At 44.4% G+C, this 19440-nt stretch overlaps 1 protein-coding gene across 4 annotated transcripts in view; it reads right to left on the bottom strand.

Annotated features, from left to right (window-relative positions):
- Positions 1–19440, bottom strand: part of ccdc18 (coiled-coil domain containing 18) — a 182276-nt gene that overhangs the window by 119276 nt on the left and 43560 nt on the right. For all 4 annotated transcript variants that reach the window (XM_038793852.1, XM_038793853.1, XM_038793850.1 and 1 more), the window contains 5 exons: positions 18528–18637; positions 16680–16808; positions 11272–11368; positions 11070–11191; positions 5008–5314 (listed from right to left, as the gene is read on the bottom strand). In XM_038793852.1, the coding sequence (XP_038649780.1) occupies positions 5008–5314; positions 11070–11191; positions 11272–11368; positions 16680–16808; positions 18528–18637 (765 nt within the window). The remainder of the gene's footprint in view (positions 1–5007; positions 5315–11069; positions 11192–11271; positions 11369–16679; positions 16809–18527; positions 18638–19440) is intronic.

Below are 19440 nucleotides of genomic sequence, written 5' to 3'. Positions count from 1 at the left end.
ATTACTTCTTCATTCTGCAAAGAGGTAACAACAAAATTATTTATAATTTTAAGTTGAGAAACTGGAAATATCTCCAAATTGAAATCAGTGTACGGCAAAGTTTCAAAATTGGGCAGGGAGAATTAACTTGTATTTACATTGCACTGTCCACATTCCAAGCTGCTCAATGGTGATGTAGAACACACAGCAAATTCTCATGCAAAACAATTAAATAAATGGCCAGATAGCTTGTTTTAGTGATGTCAGTTGAAGGATAGGCATCAGCCAGGTTACTGGGCAAAACAATTGCTCGTCATTGAAAAATAGCCTGGGACGTTTCAGACACTCGCAGCGGCAAGCAGGGCCATCGATTAATATCCTATACATAAAGATGGCACCTTCAACAATGCAGTTCCCTGTCCCCACTAATCTAAATCGTCAGTCTATTTGATTGGCTGAAAGTCTCTGGAATAGAGATTGATCCTACAAACTTCTGATTGAGAGACAAGGGGCGGGACTCTCCGTTGCCCGACGGCGATATCGTAAACGGCGATCGGGCGTAGAATCCATTTCGACGCCCAAATCGGGGCCGGTGCCGGTTTGTGAGTCACCGCCCCCTCCGAAGTGGCGGCATCACATCGCACGCCCTTGCAGTGGCTCGGCAGGCCCTCTCGCGATGCTCCACCCCCGATGGGCCGAGTTCCCGACCGCACAGTTCTCGTGTGGTCTGAGCAGTCGGGAACCCGGCGTGGCAGCTGTGGACTGTGTCCAGCGCCGCCACACTCAGCCGGAATCCATGCCGCTGGCCGGGGAGGCTTCCGCGAGGGCTGGAGGGAGGTGGCCAGGGGGTGTCCTGTGGGGTTGCGGATGGCAGGTCAGGTCCACACATGGCCGCAGCAGGTTGCACAGCACGACCACTGCAAGTCATCACCGTGCAAATGCGCAGCCATTCTCCGGCTGTTTTCGGCATGGGAGCCAGGAGTTTCACCCGGCGCCGCTGCTAGCCCCTCACATCTCCCGGAATCGGTGAGGGTTCGGCGCCAATTTTAGCATTGTAAAACGCCCATAAATTCTCCATTTCAGCCGGCACTTAGCCACTGAAACGGAGAATCCAGCTCAACAGTTTTACCACAGAACCAAGGAAAGCAAACCAAGAAAGTTGAAAAGGAAGGCAACTTGCACTTCAGTCAATCATGGTTCAGAAGCATTTGAACAGGAATAAACCAGCTGTTTTAGTGCAGATTACACTTCATATCATGCAAGGTTAGCATTATTCAAGTCTGGAAAGGACTTGGGATGCAATTCCCCAAACAGATTTCTAAGTGTGGCCGCAAGCGGGAACTGCCACGAGCTCAGCCCACCGAGGCCACAACGTTAATTGATCCACTTAACAAGGCTCCACAGGCATCTCGCCGCAAATGAAGGCTTGCCAGCTGATTCGCCGGCACCACACTTACCAGCCCCCTGCTAACAAGGTCGAGCAGCACTTACCCAGCCAGCCCCAATCAGCTTGCAGCCATGGCGCCGAGAAGACCCGCCCAAAGATTCAGCGATGCAGACCTGGGGAGGCTCCCCGCTGTGGTGGAGGCCAGGAGGGATGTCCTGTTCCCCCGAGGGTGAGCCACAAGGCAGCCAATGCACCTGGGATGAGGTGGCGGCGGCCGTAACCTTGATCAGGAGGATTGGCCTCCAGTGTCGTAAGTCGGTCAACGTCCCATCCCCCCCAACCCCCAGGAGACATTTCCGCCCCCATGTGAGCATTCACCCCCCAATCCTCCATGCGGCCCTCAACCCTCCCTTCACCCCCCTCTCCCTTCAACACCCCTCCAATCCTTCCTTTACACCCCGCCATCCCACCACTATGAACCATGCATGTGGCTAATGATGCCCTCTGTGCCTACGCAGGAGGTGCTCTCCCACAATCACCGGGAGAGAGCCGACTGGTGGAAGCATCCTCACCACCATCGTGGAACGGGTCCTGGAGGTGACTGGCTGGCCAAGGACAGAGCAGTCACCAACGCAGAGGTTGGCGGAAGCTGCAGAGGTGAAGATCTATGGGCCCCACCCGGAAGACCTGTCAAACGCGAGTTATTGCCAAACTGAGTGACCCATTCCCTCCCAACCACATGTCCAGTCTCCCGGAGGTCCTCCAGCCAAAGGTGCCAGCCCATCCCGGGTGGCCCTCTCTCCTGCCTCCCAGATCACCCTGGAGGAGAGCTCCGAGGAAAACACAACCGATGCATCACAGCTTTCATCCCCACTCTCTGCCAGTGAAGAGACACACACCTCGGTGGGAAATGTTTGTGGACAGGATTCAGGGGCACAATCTGGTGAGCACCACACAGCTACTGATGCGTCTCAGGTGGAAGCAGGAACCCCCAGGTGAGACAGCAGTAAGTTCTCAGGATCCAGCTGGGTCCCCGCCTGATGCGAAGCCTCTGGTACATGGTTAACCAGAGCCGATGGCTCAGAGGGAGATGTCAGCAACATTCCAGCAGGTCCATAGCCGATTGGGGGAGTCCCAGAGGCTACGGGAATAGGATGTCACCGAAAATGCGTGGCACCGAGGCAAACACTGTTTGGATGTCGACCGCAGTGAAGATAAAGCAAATTACTGTGGATATTGAATCTGAAACAAAAACAGAAAATACTGGACAATCTCAGCATAAAAGGGAGCTAGCATTTCAAGTCTGGATGGCTCTTTGTCAAAGCTGATTGCAGTGGAGAGCCTGGTTCATGACATCGGCAGCATGAGTGAAGGCGTCCAAGGCGTTGTGCAGAGTGTAGGCCATGGCGGAGGGTCTCAGCAGAATGTCCGCCTAACTGGGGGATGTGACCCAGTACCAGGCTGACTTTGATGAGGTGCTACGGGACATTTCCCGCTCCCAGATGAGAATGGCCGGGACGCTGCGGAGCTTGTCCCAGTCACAGGTGGGCATTGCCGAGGCACTAAAGAGCATGGCCCAGTCGCTGAGGAGCATCACCGAGGGCGTCGATACCTTGGTGCAGACATCGGGGAGCCGCCAGGGCTGGCAGAGCCAGATGATGGAGGGACAGCTGGGGCTCGAACCAACTGCCCCTCTGTCCAGAAGTGAACCCGGACCCTGGGGCCCCATGGGACAGAGTGGGAAACTGGTGCCAAACTGGACCCGTTCCATGGAGTTGGGATGATGGCCACCAGCTCCCCGAGTTCCACCCTTCTGATGAGGCCACGTCTCAAGGTCAGCACATGGGACAAAGCGACATGGGGGCCCTCCGGCCCCAGAGAATGGCCATCAGGGGCATCGAAGGAGAGGTAAGCAGCTGACTGCCTCTACCTCAGATATGCATCCTGCGGGGACACCTAGACATAGCAGAAGAGCTAGGAAGGCAAAGCACATTTAGGCTCACGGGGAGGGGGGTAGATAGGTACAGGGTGAGGAGTAAGGGGTAAGTGGGGCGGCACCATCGAGTGGAATTATATGAACCTGTGACACATTAAATACCCTTGAGCACAACTAGCATGATGCCTCTGTCACTGCCCCCCACCCCGGCACCACGGAACGATGTGACACAGACGCTGAGAGGGTGAGAGATGGGGTGGGTAAGGAATCGATGGAGGAGCAGGCCACGTCCTAAGTGAAGCACGCGGGTACGAGTGCCTCCCAGACCCTCTGGGCTTGCTGGACCCTCGCTGCTGTCGCCTGTCCTGCAGCCCCCGCTGGTCCTCCAGTTCCTCCCTGGGATCGTCCGCCAGCCCCTACTGGTCCGGCACCGCCTCATCATCCTCGTCCTCCTTCTCGGGGGTGGCAACATGTTCCTTGTCCCTAACCTCCAGCTCGTCGTCCCGCTGCTGTGCCAGCTTGAGGACACAGCAAACCACCACAAAGCGTGGACCATGCGGTTTACTGCAGGGTACCACCAGAACGGTCGGAGCATCAGACTGCATTTTGAGCAGACCGATACACCGCTCAATGACAGACCGGGTGGCCACATGGGCGTCGTTGTATCGAGTCTCTCCATTGGTCTCCTGCCTCCGTACTGGCACCATTAGCCAGGTCCTCAGCCGGACCCTTTTGCCTCCCAAGAGCCAGCCGCCCATCATGGGGTGGTCCTCAAAGAGGCAGGGGATGACCGACTGCCCCCGGATGTAGCAGGCATGTCCCTGGAGCTGTGTCCCACCCCCTGGGTATTTGGATGTTGGCTGCACGCAGTGTTGTTGCCTTCCGCAGTGTTCAGGAACAATGGCCAGGCATCGCGGTCTGATTGGGATGGTAGGTCATGATTTCCACATGCTCCATGTTTGTCCACTCATGGGAATCCACTTGGGTTGTGTGAAGTGCTCACTTAACCACTATTGCCAATCCCCTATTAGCAATCGTCTTCAGCCGGCCCAGCCAGAGGCCTCAGCAGTTGGTGGAGGTTATAGGTGGTCGGTGGGGCAGATGGGCAGGAGCAATCCAGGAGTTGGCATGGTGGTGCCGCATGAGGTCCCCCCGCAGTGCCCCACCCCTACGGTGGTCCACCTCCGCAGTGTCCTCCAACCCAGCATTCGCGCCAAACACCGGGATGGCAAGCCCAGCACCCCTGGACTCTCTGCCTGTGAACAAAGATGGCTACGCACCTCCTTGGCTCCCTGCAGAAGCCCTTCCGCCGGGTTCACGTTTTTAAAGGGAGTACTAATCGGCGCCAGCCTGACCACTTGTTGGGGAGGCTGATGCATCACTGGAAGCTCCCGATGAGGTGGATCCCGATAATTGTATGGAAATACGGCTTAAGTGGTTTCTCGCTATGCTATGGCAAGATCTCGATTTTGCCTATGAGAGCGGGCCAGTTGCATTGCAAACTGTTTGGCGCCTGACGCGGATCTTGTTTTTGGCCTCTTCTGCTATTCAATGGCCTTCTTTCGCTCGAGCGAGAGCACAATGAGGCCTGAGAATCACGCCCTTGAGCTTTATTAAAAGCAAAATAAAAGTTATGTTACAGCGTGAAAAAGCGTATACAAGGTTAGTGTTTCTCTCATGGTTAAACATTTAATTTTCAGTTTACCTCTTTACTTTTTATCTGTTGCATTTGCAGAACTGACTCCAAGTTCTTCATCTCCAACTTGGTGACCTCTAGTTGTTTATTGAGTTGAAGCGATTTTTCACTTTGGGAAGTTGTTAGTAATCTTAGTCCTGCATTCTCTACCCTCAAGTCATCTCGATCTTTCACAGTGGCCTCTTTGTCCGCTAGTTCACTTTCTAACATCTTAACCTTTTCTTTGGAGTCAGATAAAATTGAAAACAGTCCTTCATTTTTAGCCTCCAGATCCTTCTGAACCAACTTCACATCGCAAGATTGTCCCATTACTATCCTATAAACAAACAAAATTATTAAAGTGATTACTGGTGTATATGGCAATTTCTCACATGCATTTTTACACCTACCATACACCCATTTGTGCTATATACACATTGTTTTAATTTGTTCATGGGATGAGAGTGTCACTGGCAAAACCATCATTCACTATGGATCCCTAAATGCCTTTGAGAAAAAGTGGTGGCGAGCTGATGCTTGGACCGTTTCAGTGCATCTAGAGCAGGTACACCAACGGGGAGTGCTATTTGGAAAGGATTTCCAGGATTTTGATCTGGTGACAGTGAAGGAACAGCAAAATAGTTGCAAGTCAGGGTGGTATGTGGCTTGGAGGGAAACTTGCAGAGGGTGGTGTTCCCATGCATCTGCTGCCTTGTCCTTCTAGGTGGTAGAGGTCATGGGTTTGGAAGGTTCTGTCAAGCTGCTGCAGTGCATCTTGGAGATGGCACGTATTGCTTTCACTGGTAAAGGGAGTGAATTTTTTTTTAAAGGTGCCGATAAAGTGGGCCGTTTTGTCTTGGATGGTGTCAGAGTTCTTGGGCGTTTTTGGAGCTGTATTCATCCAGACAAGTGGAGAGTGTCCCATCACACTCTTGACTTGAGCTTTGCAAATGATGGTTAGGTTTCAGAGAATTACTTTCAACAGAATTCCCAACCTCTGACTTGCTCTTGTAGCCACAGTATTTATGTGGTCCAGTTAATTTCTGTTAATAATTAACAATTTAACAATAATATTATTCTCCTAGGATGTGTAGAATGACATGAAATGAATGAAAATCGCTTATTGTCACAAGTAGGCTTCAAATGAAGTTACTGTGAAAAGCCCCTAGTCGCCACATTCCGGCGCCTGTTCAGAGAGGCTGGTACAGGAATTGAACCGTGCTGCTGGCCTGCCTTGGTCTGCTTTAAAAGCCAGCTACTTAGCACTGTGCTAAACCCCAGGATGGATGGCTGGCTCTTGGGAAGCAAAGGGGTCCGGCTGAGGACCTGGCTAATGGCGCTAGTACGAAGGCAGGAGACCGATGCAGAGACTCGTCACAACGAGGCCCACATGGCCACCAGGTCTGTCATTGAGTGGTGCATCGGTCTGCTCAAAATGTGGTCCGATGCCCTGACCATTCTAGTGGTACCCTGCAGTAAACCCTCCCGCATGGTCCCCGCTTTGTGGTGGTCTGCTGAGTCCTCCACAAGCTAGCACAGCAGCGGGGCGACGAGCTGGAGGTTAGGGATGAGGAACAAGTTGCCACCCCCGAGGAGGAGGACGAGGATGATGAGGCGGTGCTAGACCAGCAGGGGCTGCAGGACAGGACATGGGGAGAATGTGCAAACTCCATGCGGACAGTCATCCAGCGTCGGGATTCGAACCCCAGTCCTCAGCGCCGCAGTCCCAATGCTAACCACTGTACCACATGTCACCCCATCAACACGACTTAAAGACAAGTCTCCAAAATCCAACCACTTATATCCTCTTACTTCCTAAGGTTTTAAAAGAGGTAGCTATAAAAATAGTGAACAATGAGTTTTGATCTTGCAGTATTTTAGATTTTAAAATGACCCCTGCAGAATGGAAGGTGCAAACCTAACCCCACTAATTAAAGAACGGAGAGCATGAACACAGGGAACCAACTACAGGTCAGTTAGCCCATCAGCAGCAGCAAGGAAAACATTAGAATTTACTATTAGGGACATAGTAACAGGGTACTTTGAAAATAACATGATTGAATAGATACAAACAGATTTCTGAAAAGGAAATGCCGTTTGGCAAATCAGTTATCATTTTGTAAGTTTTCGACTAGACTCAAAATTGTAGGTAAGAGAGAATTAAAGGATTTAGTGTATCTAGACTTTTAAAAAGCATTTCGTAAAGTGCCACATGAAATTAGAGCTCCTGGGATTTGATGGTAATTTATCTGCATGAATTGAAATTGGTTAACAGACATAGGAATGAATGGTCCATATTTGGCTTGGCAGACTATAACTAGTAGGGTAATGCAAGTGTCAAGATTTACAATCTATATCATTTACTTAGATGAGGAGGCTGACTTTCAAAATCGTTAACAAAAACAAATTAGGGCAGCATGGTGGCGCAGTGGTCAGCACTGTGGCGCCGAGAACCCAGGTTCAATCCCGGCTCCTGGTCACTGTCCGTGTGGTGTTTGCACATTCTCCCCGTGTTTGCGTGGGTCTCACCGCCACAACCCAAAAGATATGCCTGGTAGGTCAATTGGCCATACTAAATTGCCACTTAATTATGGGAAAATAGAATTGGGTACTGATAGTAATCAACTATTTTCTGATAGATCTGTTAGGTAAAAAGGCTATTTTAATGTAAATATTAAAGCCCAGTTTTAATACCCATTTTAAAATAAGGATTTCAGTACTCATAACCTTAGATCATGACAAAACACATAACTTCAACAGAAGCACAAAAGCCTGACACATGCACAAATTAATTGTAAATTAAAACAATATTTTTGTTGAGAAAATGCACAAGCTATTGTTCTGATGAACATATTTTCAAAGTCAGTTTGACATTAAGAAATAAGCGGTACCAGTAATTGAGATCGGGGTCAAGTAAGCACCATAGCACTATGAAGGCACCATTGTCCAGAATGTGGATAAAGCAAAGTCAGCAGAAAACCAGTAGAAACCAGTCTTGATAATAGCACAAAATCGCATCCCATATCATACACAAATATTCAAACATGAAACATTCAGAACTTATGTTGCTCATTAAGGATTGACAGTTAACCATCGAAACAAATGTATTTGATTCTCACCCAAACCAATTAGGAGACACAGAGGTGTAGCCAGATGGCTTCAGACTAATAAAATTCTCTTTAAACATGATGGTCCGTACGGCCATCTTTATTCCGGGATCATCCTATACTTTGACTTAACTATTCGCTATCTCTATTTTCACTTTTCCACTCTAACTCTTGAAGTAAATGCAAGCTGTTTTGCCATAAGCAAGAAACCATTTCTGTATTATTTTGAAAGTTAGATTGTTTAGAAGTTACTTCTCTTTAACTCCTTTGCTAGCCGGACTTTATTGAGAATAGATTTAAGTTTCTCCCAATTGTAATCAAGTAGAGGCAATAAAAGATTCTTAGTTGCATCCGAGACGTTTAACTCAAATTTCTACTGAGTTTTAGTGTTGCGAGACTTCACTAGATCCGGATGGTAGATCTCTTCAGGTACGCTTAAATTTATTTATTTTTAAAAAATTGATAGGGGAGCACATAAAGAGGCTACAAAGGAATATAGACAGGTGAAGGAGTCGTCAAAAACATGGCAGGTTGAATATAACATGGCAAGGTGTGAAATTATCCACTTTGTTAGGGAAGATACAAAACAGATTAGCTAACTGGTGAGAGATTAAGAAATATTGGTATTCAGAGGGACCTGGGTGTACTTGTACATGAAGCATAGGAAATTAACATGCAGATACAATTAAGAAAGCAAATGGTATGTTGGCCTTTATTACAAAGATTGCAGTGTAACTGTAAAGAAGTCTTGCTGCAATTATATTATAGATTTTGATGAGACCACATCTAGAGTTCTGTGTAGTTTTGGTCTCTTTAACCAAAGAAGGACATACTTGCACAAGGCAACAAAGGTTTGCTCTGAAGAAGTCATATGGACTCGAAACGTTAATTCGGTTTCTCTCGCCACAGATGCTGCCCCACCAGCTGTGCTTTTACAGCGTTTTCTGATTTATTTCAGGTTTTCACCATCTGCAATATTTTGCTTTTATTTGCTAGTCTGATTCCTGGAATAAGGTCCTATGAGGAGAGATTAAGAAACTAGGCCTATTGATATATTTCCTGGAGTTCAGAAGAATTAAAGATCATCTGATTGAAACATATAAAATTCTTAACAGACTTCACTGGGTAGATGCTAAGAAAATAGTTTTCCTGGCTGTCGTGTCTGGAACTTGAGCGCACAATCTTCAAATTAAAGGGTCAAACATTGAGGTGTGAGATGAGGAAAAACTTCTTCACTCAAAGGTTTGTGAATCTTTGAAATTTTATAGTTCAGAGACCAATGGATGCTCAAATATATTGGAGGTTGGTATCTACAGATTTTTGGATACTATAGAAACTAAGGAATGTAGAGATAGTGCAGGAAGATGGACTTAAATAATCTTTATTGTCACATTAATACTGCAATTAAATTACTGTGAAAAGCCTCTAGTCGCCACATTCGCCTGTTTGGGTACACAGGGAGAATTCAGAATGTCCAAATTACCTAACAGCACGTCTTTCGGGACTTGTGGGAGGGAACTGGAGCACCCGGAGGAAACCCATGCAGACACGAGGAGAACGTGCAGACTCCGCACAGACGATGACCCAAGCTGAGAATTGAACCTGGGAACCTGGAGCTGTGAAGTAACAGTGCTACCCACTGTGCTATTGCACTGCCATTAAGGTAGAATATCAATTATAGTCTTACTTAATGGTGGAGCAGGCTAGAAGGGCCAAATGGTCCACTCCTAACATTATACGTTTAATATGAATGTTAAAATGTTGGATAGGGTCCCAATGAAGAGGATTCTTTTGTTCTGGATTATGCGGAGCTTCTTGTTTGTGCCCGAGACACAATAATGCAGTTGCATATGTAGATTACAAATGCTTGTATGTACTTTGTTCATGGAAATACCTGTGCTGTCAATTTCCGGAGTATTGTTCGATCAACATTAAAGAATAGTTTTCCATCACCAAAAGTGAGTTTTCCTCACTTGCACTTTGAAGATTGTAGAAAGGCTTTGCCAAATCCAGAGGTGAGTCACCTGCCACAGGTTACCCAACCTCCGGCCTGTTCTTGTGGCTACAACATTTATGTGGCTGGTTTATTTAAGTTTCTGGTCAATGGTGACCTGCAGGATATTGATGATATTTAAATTTGACAACCAGTAATACCACTGAATGTCAAAAGACGGTGATTAGAATTTGTCTTGTTGGAGATTATCATTTTCTGACACGACTGTTACTTGTCGCTTATCAGGCCTGAATATCGTCTATGTCTTGTTGCACGCTGACATGGGTTGTTTCATTATTTGATGATTACAAATGGAACCGAATATGCAATCATTCACGAACATCCCTGATTCTGGCCTTATGACTTACGGAATCAATTTGGAACGTTTGTGCCCGAGACACAATGATGCAGCTGCATATGTAGATTACAAATGCTTGTATGTACTTTGTTCATGGAAATACCTGTGCTGTCAATTCCAGAGTTGTGTGTGGTGCATTGATTTATTTGTTTCTAGATGATCCAGATTTAAAGAAGCTTCGTAGTAGTAATATATCATGCTATCTTTACAAGGGGTCTTTTGGTACAGTGGTACCATCCCTACCTTTGAGGCAGAACCTCTGGGTTTAAGCTCCACTTGAACGTTCCAGGAGAGTTCATGAACATGTTTCAACAGGCTGATAATCAACCTGGGAATCCTTCCACCACTTCCTCTTATTCCCCAAAAGTGAAAAAATTGTGTGCTAAGATACACAAAAAGAAAACACTATTTATGTTGTTAAATAACCCACAAAATCAAGGTAAGCCCCAGCCACTTTAATGAGACACTAAGAACACTTCTGCCATTATCATTGAAACTGTATGTAAGTGTCACTATATTCAGGAGAGCAGTAAAGTATGAAGAGAGGGAAATTGGAGTTGTGGGAAAAAAAAGAACACTTCAAAGTAATAAAACTAATATTTTTCTGCTTAGGTAAATACATTTAAGAATTCACCTGATTTCCTCATTCTTGCTGTCCAACTCTTTTTCCAAGACAGTACATTTCTCAAATAATTCTGTCCTGTTCTTGTCATAGTGATCCAGGCGGTTCTGCAATTCCTCTTCATTAGCTTGAAGCTATAGTACAAAAAAAACAAATTAAACATTTCTGCATATTTTGTACTTATATTGAAAAACTAAGGTACATCCTACCTCACCATTGCAATTTTTTTTGTTGTCTTTTCTTTGAACTGTTTGAAAGCTACAGAAAGTTCTTCGGCATTATAGAGGGCTTCATTTCTTTGTTGTTCAGCTCTATTTAAAACATAAAAATTAGTTGTTTCAATTTCACTTATGTCACCTTAGTCACATGTTCCTGAAAAACCTAAATGCTAATTTTTCAACAAAACACCGGTGATTTGTAGTTTTAAATCCTTGGAGCAAAAGTACAAATAAGACTGAAATTCAAGCAAATCAAACATTTTCTGAAAAACACATTTGTATTTCTCCAGTCAAAATATTATTTCAATATCCTTTCTCCTCTTGTAAGAATCATAGAATTTACAGTGCAGAAGGAGGCCATTTGGCCATCAAGTCTGCACAGGCCCTTGAAAGAGCACCCCACTCATGTCCATGTCTCTACCCTATTCCCATTAGCCCAGTTACTCCCACTTAACCTTACTGGACACTAAGGGCAATTTAGCATGGCCAATCCACCTAACCCGCACATCTTTGGACTGTGAGCGGACCCCAGAGGTTGAGAGGCCTGGATAGAGTGGACGTAAAGAGGATGTTTCCACTTGTAGGAAAAACTAGAACCAGAGAACACCATCTCAGACTAAAGGGACGATCCTTTAAAACAGAGATGAGGAGGAATGTCTTCAGCCAGAGGGTGGTGGATCTGTGGAACTCTTTGCTGCAGAAGGCTGTGGAGGCCAAATCACTGAGTGTCTTTAAGACAGAGTTAGATAAGTTCTTGATTAATAAAGGAGATCAGGGATTATGGGGAGAAGGCAGGAGAATGGGGATGAAAAAACATCAGCCATATTTGGCGGAGTAGACTCAATGGGCCAAGTGGCCTAATTCTGATCCCCTGTCTTATGGTCCAAAACCAGTAGTCATATTTGAATCGTTCCAGTGTTTCCCATTCTTTATTTGAAAACAACAAACATCAAAGGCCAATCTTTTGTGAAGTGCACTACAGTTCAATCCAAATTATTCCCGTCATTTATCCACATGTTCATCTAGACAATCATCCATTCTGGAAAATCATTGGAGCAGAAACTCAACAGTGTTACCACTCCTGATTTCAGAGTACCGAGGCCGCCTGTAATGTGTTGTTGGAGATTGGCTAACGCAGCACAACTACAACTCAAGAGCTCAAAATGGGACAACCGTGGTTTGTATGATGACTCAGTACAACCCATGGAACGCTTCTAGCCATACAAAATAGACCACCAGCATTTAATAGCTGGCTTACCGGAAACATTTATGTAAACAGAGACATGGGGCTGGATTCTCTGCCCCGCCGTGCCACATTTCTGTTTCAGCACGCCAGCTGGTCAATGGGGTTTCCCATTGTGGGGCAGCCCCACGACGTCGGGAGATCCCCGGGCTGCCAGCAAAGCAGAGCATCCCGCCAGTAGAGAATCCAGCCCATGGTCAACAAACCTTGCAAAAAAACCAAACACTCATCATCTAAAAAAGTTCCCCAAAATATCAAATGATGGAATAATTCCTAGTTTGTACCTGTTTTCGGAATCACTGAATGAATAAAAAGATGCTTAATACCAATTTACCAACCCCCACCCGCCTAAACGTTGCAGTGTCTAAAGCAGGAGCTAGTATGATGAATGTAGAAATTGTTATTTCTATATTTCATATTTGTGGCAGTAATATTATTAAATATCCTGGTTTGAAATACATAGAGTCAGTGTCTCTACTAAAACTGTAATTAAGAAGTCGTAAAAGGTGAGGTAATCATTCCTTCCAACCACTACTTTGTTACAGATAAAATTATAATGAAACATTGTTTATATTTTGAATAGTTCTCTGGAGTGTAGATAATTAATGGAGGGATTGTATTTAGTCCTAGTTAAACACATGATAGGACTTATTTGGATACAGATGATGAAGGAGCCAGGTCAGTATACTTTTACAGCCCTTGATAAGATTTTAAGTTGAACAGCAGTTTGCTATAGGATTTCAGTCTGTCAAGACAGAAGTGTCCTGGATCAGCTCTTGAAAGGGTCTCTCTCTAAAAGTATCTACACAGTTAAACAAGTATCCTGTTTTGTTAACGTTAATTATAAGTGGCATTTGAACTGTATTGTGCTGCTTAATTGGAATTAGTGGCAGATGTAGATAGTAAGAGAACTGCTTAACTGTTACTAGTGAAGCTATTTCTTTGATGTCAACGTGGTTAATTCTGTGTTTAAATTAAAGTTTGTTTTAACATAAAAGATACCCATCGGTCAGAGCCATCACTCCTGGGGTGAAGTATTCTTTCCTCACAGTTTTACAAATAGAAAAATTGTTGGGCGGCATGTGGTGCAGTGGTTAGCACCGGGACTACAGCGCTGAGGACCTGGGTTCGAATCCCAGCCCTGGGTCACTGTCCGTGTGGAGTTTGCACATTCTCCCCATGTCTGCGTGGGTTTCACCCCCACAACCCAAAGATGTGCAGGTTAAGTGAACTGGCCATGCTAAACTGCCCCTTAATTGGAAAATAAAATAATTGGATACTCTAAATTTTTTTTTTTTTTTTTAATTCGAAAAATTGTTTGCGGTTCTCATCCAGTATCCTACAAAAGTTGGTGTCTGGTCCTACATTCTAACAGTAGCAACTCCCAGATCAAAGGGTTCCAATATTCATGCCCCATATTTTTACCTTCCAGCTTCTTCAGACGTTTTCTGTAACCAAGCAAAATTAGGGCTGTATATTTTACACATGCCCCAGATTCCCCATATTTAATCTAACAAAGTTAGAAGATAGTGAAATTATCTAAAGCTTTAGTTAGGCTACATTTGGAATATTATATGTAGTTCTCGGCGCCACACTACCAGAAGGACATGGATGCTTTGGAGAGAGTGCAAAAAAGGTTTACCAGGATATTGCCTGGTCTGGAGGGTGTTAGGTATGAGAAGAAGTTGAATAAACGCGGATTGTTTTTGTTGGAAAGACAGAGGTTGAGGGGAGACCTGATTGAGGTCTACAAAATTACGTGAGGTATAGACAGGGGGAATAGTCAGCAGCTTTTTCCCAGGTTGGAAGACTCAATTACATGGGGGCACAGGTTCAAGAGGGGGAAAGTTTAGGATAGATGTGCGGGGAAAGTTTTTCACTCAGAGGGTGATGGGAGCCTGGAACACATTGCCAGTGGAGGTGGTGGAGGCAGGCATGATAGCAATGTTGAAGATGTATCTTCATAGATACATGAAGGAGTGGGGAATGGAGAGATACAGATTGTTTGGGCAATAAGTAGCAGGTCTAAATAAGGAATTTGTATCTGCTTGGAGGGCCAAAGATCCTGTGCTGCAATGTTCTTTGTTCTTAATTAAAACCAGGAAAGGAATCAGGCATCCTTACTTTGTCTGGCCTACATGTGATTCCGGATGCACAGCAATGTAGTTGAAAATGAAAAAATGAAAATCGCTTATTGTCACGAGTAGGCTTCAGTGAAGTTACTGTGAAAAGCCCCTAGTCGCCACATTGCAGCACCTGTTCGGGGAGGCTGGTATGGGAATTGAACCGTGCTGCTGGCCTGCCTTGGTCTGCTTTAAAAGCCAGCGATTTAGCCCAGTGTGCTAAACCAGCCCCTGTTGACTAGTTGACTCTTAACTGCCCTCTGACATGGTCAAACAAGCCACTCATTTCAAGGGCAATTAGGAATGGCCAACAAATGCTGGCCTTGCCAGCAACACCCACATGCTATGAAAGAATAAATTTTAAAAACATTTAAACTTAATGAAATATGGCAGTTCAAGACATAAAATGAGGGGGTGGCTTGGCTTCCCAGTGATCCTGCATTATACAAAGGAAGGACTCCCAGAACAAGCATGCTTGGATTTCTGAAGAGGCCCAATTTGGAAGTCCAGATGAGAAATGTGGAGCTCCAGTGGAAAGTAAGAAAATAGGAATGGAGTGTCAACCCGACAGTAATTGCCACTCCTCAGATGACTTGGCGCATTACAATTGGTGGTTCCTTATCCAAATGAGGTGCATATCATTTGACTAGATTTTTGAATTCCAGGTGTCATTACAATCTGCCAATCTTATAGATTTCCAAATTAATTTTGTCCAGTCAGATCCCGATATAAATGTCCACTAATTGTGGTGGCACAGTGGTTAGCACTGCTGCTTAACAGCGCCAGGGACCAGGTTCAATTCCGACCTCAGGTAACTGTCTGTGTGGAGTTTGTACATTCTCCCAGTGTCGGTCTGGGTTTCCACCGGGTGCTCTGGTTTCCTCCCACAGTCTAAAGATGTGCAGGTTAGCTGGATTGGCCATGCTAAATTGCCTCTTAGGGTGGCATTGCAGGAATAGGGTGGGGATTGGGCCGAGATAGGGTGGTCTTTCGGAGGGTTGGTGCAGATTAAATGGGCCAAATGGCCTCCTTTTACACTGTAGGGATTCTATGAATTGGATGGCGAGATCTCATATCTACTCCTCTATTCTGAACTCTTTCTTCTAATGGTTAGAAAGTACGTGAAAGATAAATGAAAAATTCCACACTATTTTTTGCTTCAAGTAAGTTTACTATGGTTAAAACAACAAATTGCCTGGGTTTCCTCCGCTATAGCATGGCACTATGTTGCATGATTCAGCTGGAAAACATTTGTAAAAGCAAAAGAATTAAGACCTAATTTCTTCAAATGCACTTTTTGCTCCATGATCCAGCAAATCATCAGTTCCTTTAAGTTTCACTCTCAACCACTCACTAATCACACATATCTCTGAGCTGTTCTCCCTCATTTTCAAGCTTAGATTTTTCTAAATTGAAAGTTTTACAAGTTCCTAAGAAGCTGGAATATTCCAATTTTTCAGATCAGGATTCAAATCTCGAAACTTAAATCAAAACATGTTTGTTGGAACAATATGCAGGCATCTCAATTTACCCATAAATGTGGAATTCTCTTTGATCTCTTATTCCGTGTAATCATAAATTTGAACTTAAATTCCATGCTACGCTAATAAGAAATTTGGCAATATGAATCAGCCTCTCCATTTAATCTGCACCAACCCTCCGAAAGACCACCCTATCTCGGCCCAATCCCCACCCTATTCCTGCAATGCCACCCTGAGAGGCAATTTAGCATGGCCAATCCAGCTAACCTGCACATCTTTAGACTGTGGGAGGAAACCAGAGCACCCGGGGGAAACCCAGACCGACACTGGGAGAATGTACAAACTCCACACAGACAGTTACCCGAGGTCGGAATTGAACCTGGTCCCTGGCGCTGTGAGGCAGCAGTGCTAACCACTGTGCCACCATTATTAGTGGGCATTTATATCGGGATCTGACTGGACAAAATTAATTGTCAAATTTCAATGAACACCTGGAAGGATCTCACAAAAAAAAATGTTATTCTGACCAGGAGACATATTTCACAGTTTAATATTACCTCTTTCCTCGTCTACTTTGTTCATAAAGCTCATTCTTCACTCTTTTACATTCATCAGACAACTTTTCCAGCAGCTTGTCCTTCTCAGCTACCATCCATTGACTTTCCTCCAATTTTTCTTCTGCAACTCTTTGTAAGAAAGATCAAAATAATACCAACACCATCTTTATGATATTTTACACAATGGAAAGTTGTTAATTCCATGGCTATGTTACAAATGCCAATGACTGATATAATTGAGTTTAATGTTAAATACAAAACTGCACTTATTTAACTTCATAGAGCTGGTTGGTGAAGGGATGGTCAGGAGTCAATTTTTATTCCGTTTTTGATTTATTGACTAAATGAGACACTACAAACGTAAAGCTCCCAACTCTACAGCTGATCAACCGTATCAATAAGTATTTCTTTAAATGTGCACAGGTAATTATCCAATACGTGTCCCCTGCAATCGGTGTACCTTTAATCATAATTTACACAATTAACATCATACAATATGGACAGAAAAAATTGATCTTTCAAAAATTATGAATTAGAGTAGTCACTTTCTTTGGAAAATAATTTTTGAATTACTTAGTTTAAAAAAAAGAGCTTGCATTCATGTAGCACCTCATCACATCCTCTGGGTTTCATCAGAGGTGTTGGCATAGTGGTACTGTATTGTCATTAGGCTAAGAAACCAGAGACCCGGAGTAATGCTCTGGGGACCCAGGTTCAAATCCCACGATTACAGATGGTGAAATTTGAATTCAATAAAAAAATCTGGAATTAAAAGTCTAATGATGACCATAAAACATTGTCAAGTCTTGTAAAAACCCATCTGGTTCACTAATGTCCTTCAGGGAAGGAAATCTGTCAACCTTACCCAGTCTGGTCTACATGATTACAGCGAGTCGTGAACACAACGCAGTCCCATCCACTGACTCTGTCTACACCTCCCACTGCCTTGGGAAAGTGGGCAGCGTAATCAAAGACCTCTCCCACCCGGGTTATTCTCTCTTCCAACCTCTTCCATCGGGCAGAAGACACAAAAGTCTGAGAACTGGCACCAACAGATTCAAAAACAGCTTCTTCATCACTGTTACCAGACTCCTGAATGACCCTCTTATGGACTGAACTGATCGCGCTATGCATCTTCTCTATGTTGTAGCACTGTACTCAGTATGCTTCACCCGATGTCTATGTATTTACATTGTGTATTTATCGCACGTCTGTCCTATGTTTTTCATGTATGGAACGATATGCCTGGATTGTATACAGAACAATACTTTTCACTGTGCCTCGATACACGTGACAATAAATCTAAATGTGACTCCAGGTCCACAGCAATGTGATTGACACTTAACTGCCTGTTCAAGGGCAATTAGGGATGGACAATAAATGTTGGCCAGCCTACAATGCTCACATCCCACGAACGAATCTAACTTTTGAAAGCTGCCTATTTGCATGCAGCAAAGTCTCAAATTCTAAGTGAGATGAATGACCAGTTAAATTAATTGTTGGCGCAGTGAAAAATATTGGCCGGGATACCAGGAGAACCTTGTGCTCCACTTTGAATAGTGTACGGGTATCTTTCAAATGCATATGACTAGTGTATGGGTATCTTTCAAATTCGTATGAACAGTGGATCAACTTCACTTAATAGGTCATCTGAAAGTCTGCACCTCCAACAATGCAAGGAGCCCTCACTATTGGACCTTTAACCCTTGACTCAGGCAAAACCCCAACTCAATAGTACTGATATATGCCTGCAGAGCGATCAGCAGTGTTATAACAGAGAATATTGCAAATGGAGCCAAAACTTGCAAACTCTAACAAAACAAACTGCATAACTATGATGCAAATTACCTGAGTGCTTTCTCTTGAGCCTCTACTTCAGCCTCCAAACCCAAGATATCTTCATTTAGCCGAGAAATGTGATGTGCCTTTTCATTAATAGATGGTTCAAGGTGACAAAACTGCAAGTAAAATATGAATCAAAAAACGTTTGCTGTTGATTTTTGGCAGATTAAAACCAAGTAAATGAATTGAACACTACCACTTCCCTTTCTCCTGCCTCAAAACCACCTCCCTTTCTCCTGCCTCTCCAACGCCATTTCCCAAATAATGTGGTCGGTTAACTTGATCCCCATGCTGTGAAAATGCCATCAAATTAATAAATAATCTGTATCAATTATGAACACACCTGTACATATCCTAAAAAAAGAATAATCTTTTATTCAATTATGAAAGTACTTCAAGTGTGGAAGTCCCTAATCTCTAGTCAGTAAATCAGACTTGAACCAAAGGGCACGTGCTTCTGTTAACTCATCTGCTTATTTCATCCTAACAAGAGCTTGGAAGTAAATACCGACAGGGTTCATCTTACTCCAAATCAAATTCTGGAGAATTAAACAGATACGGATCAGAAATTGTAGCTGCATCTCCTTCAAGCCTAGGTAGTCCAATAGTACAAAAATATGTACAACGATGGTAAATAATTACCCAAATCTATTTCTGAATCTTTCTAAATTATTTCATTTTATATGCCGAATGATTGATACCTGGGTGCGTTCGATCCCCTGGGAGACCCCACGAGTGCTGTTACGTCTGGCCCCCTTTTACGGGAACCAGTGCTGAATGGCGCTCGCCCAAGGCAAAGGGGATAGGTCCCAACGCCTTGGGTACCTCAGGAATCTGCAAATTAAAGTGAGACTAGCTGTCTCGCTCTCATATGCAGATTTTGTAAACTATGATCCGTCCTCAATAGGCAGGATTTACA

The sequence above is a fragment of the Scyliorhinus canicula genome, chromosome 4 (assembly GCF_902713615.1).
Source record: "Scyliorhinus canicula chromosome 4, sScyCan1.1, whole genome shotgun sequence".
NCBI classification, from domain to species: Eukaryota; Metazoa; Chordata; class Chondrichthyes; order Carcharhiniformes; family Scyliorhinidae; genus Scyliorhinus; species Scyliorhinus canicula.
The sequence above is the reverse complement of the archived record's forward strand: the minus strand, read 5'-3'. Positions and strand labels throughout refer to the sequence as shown.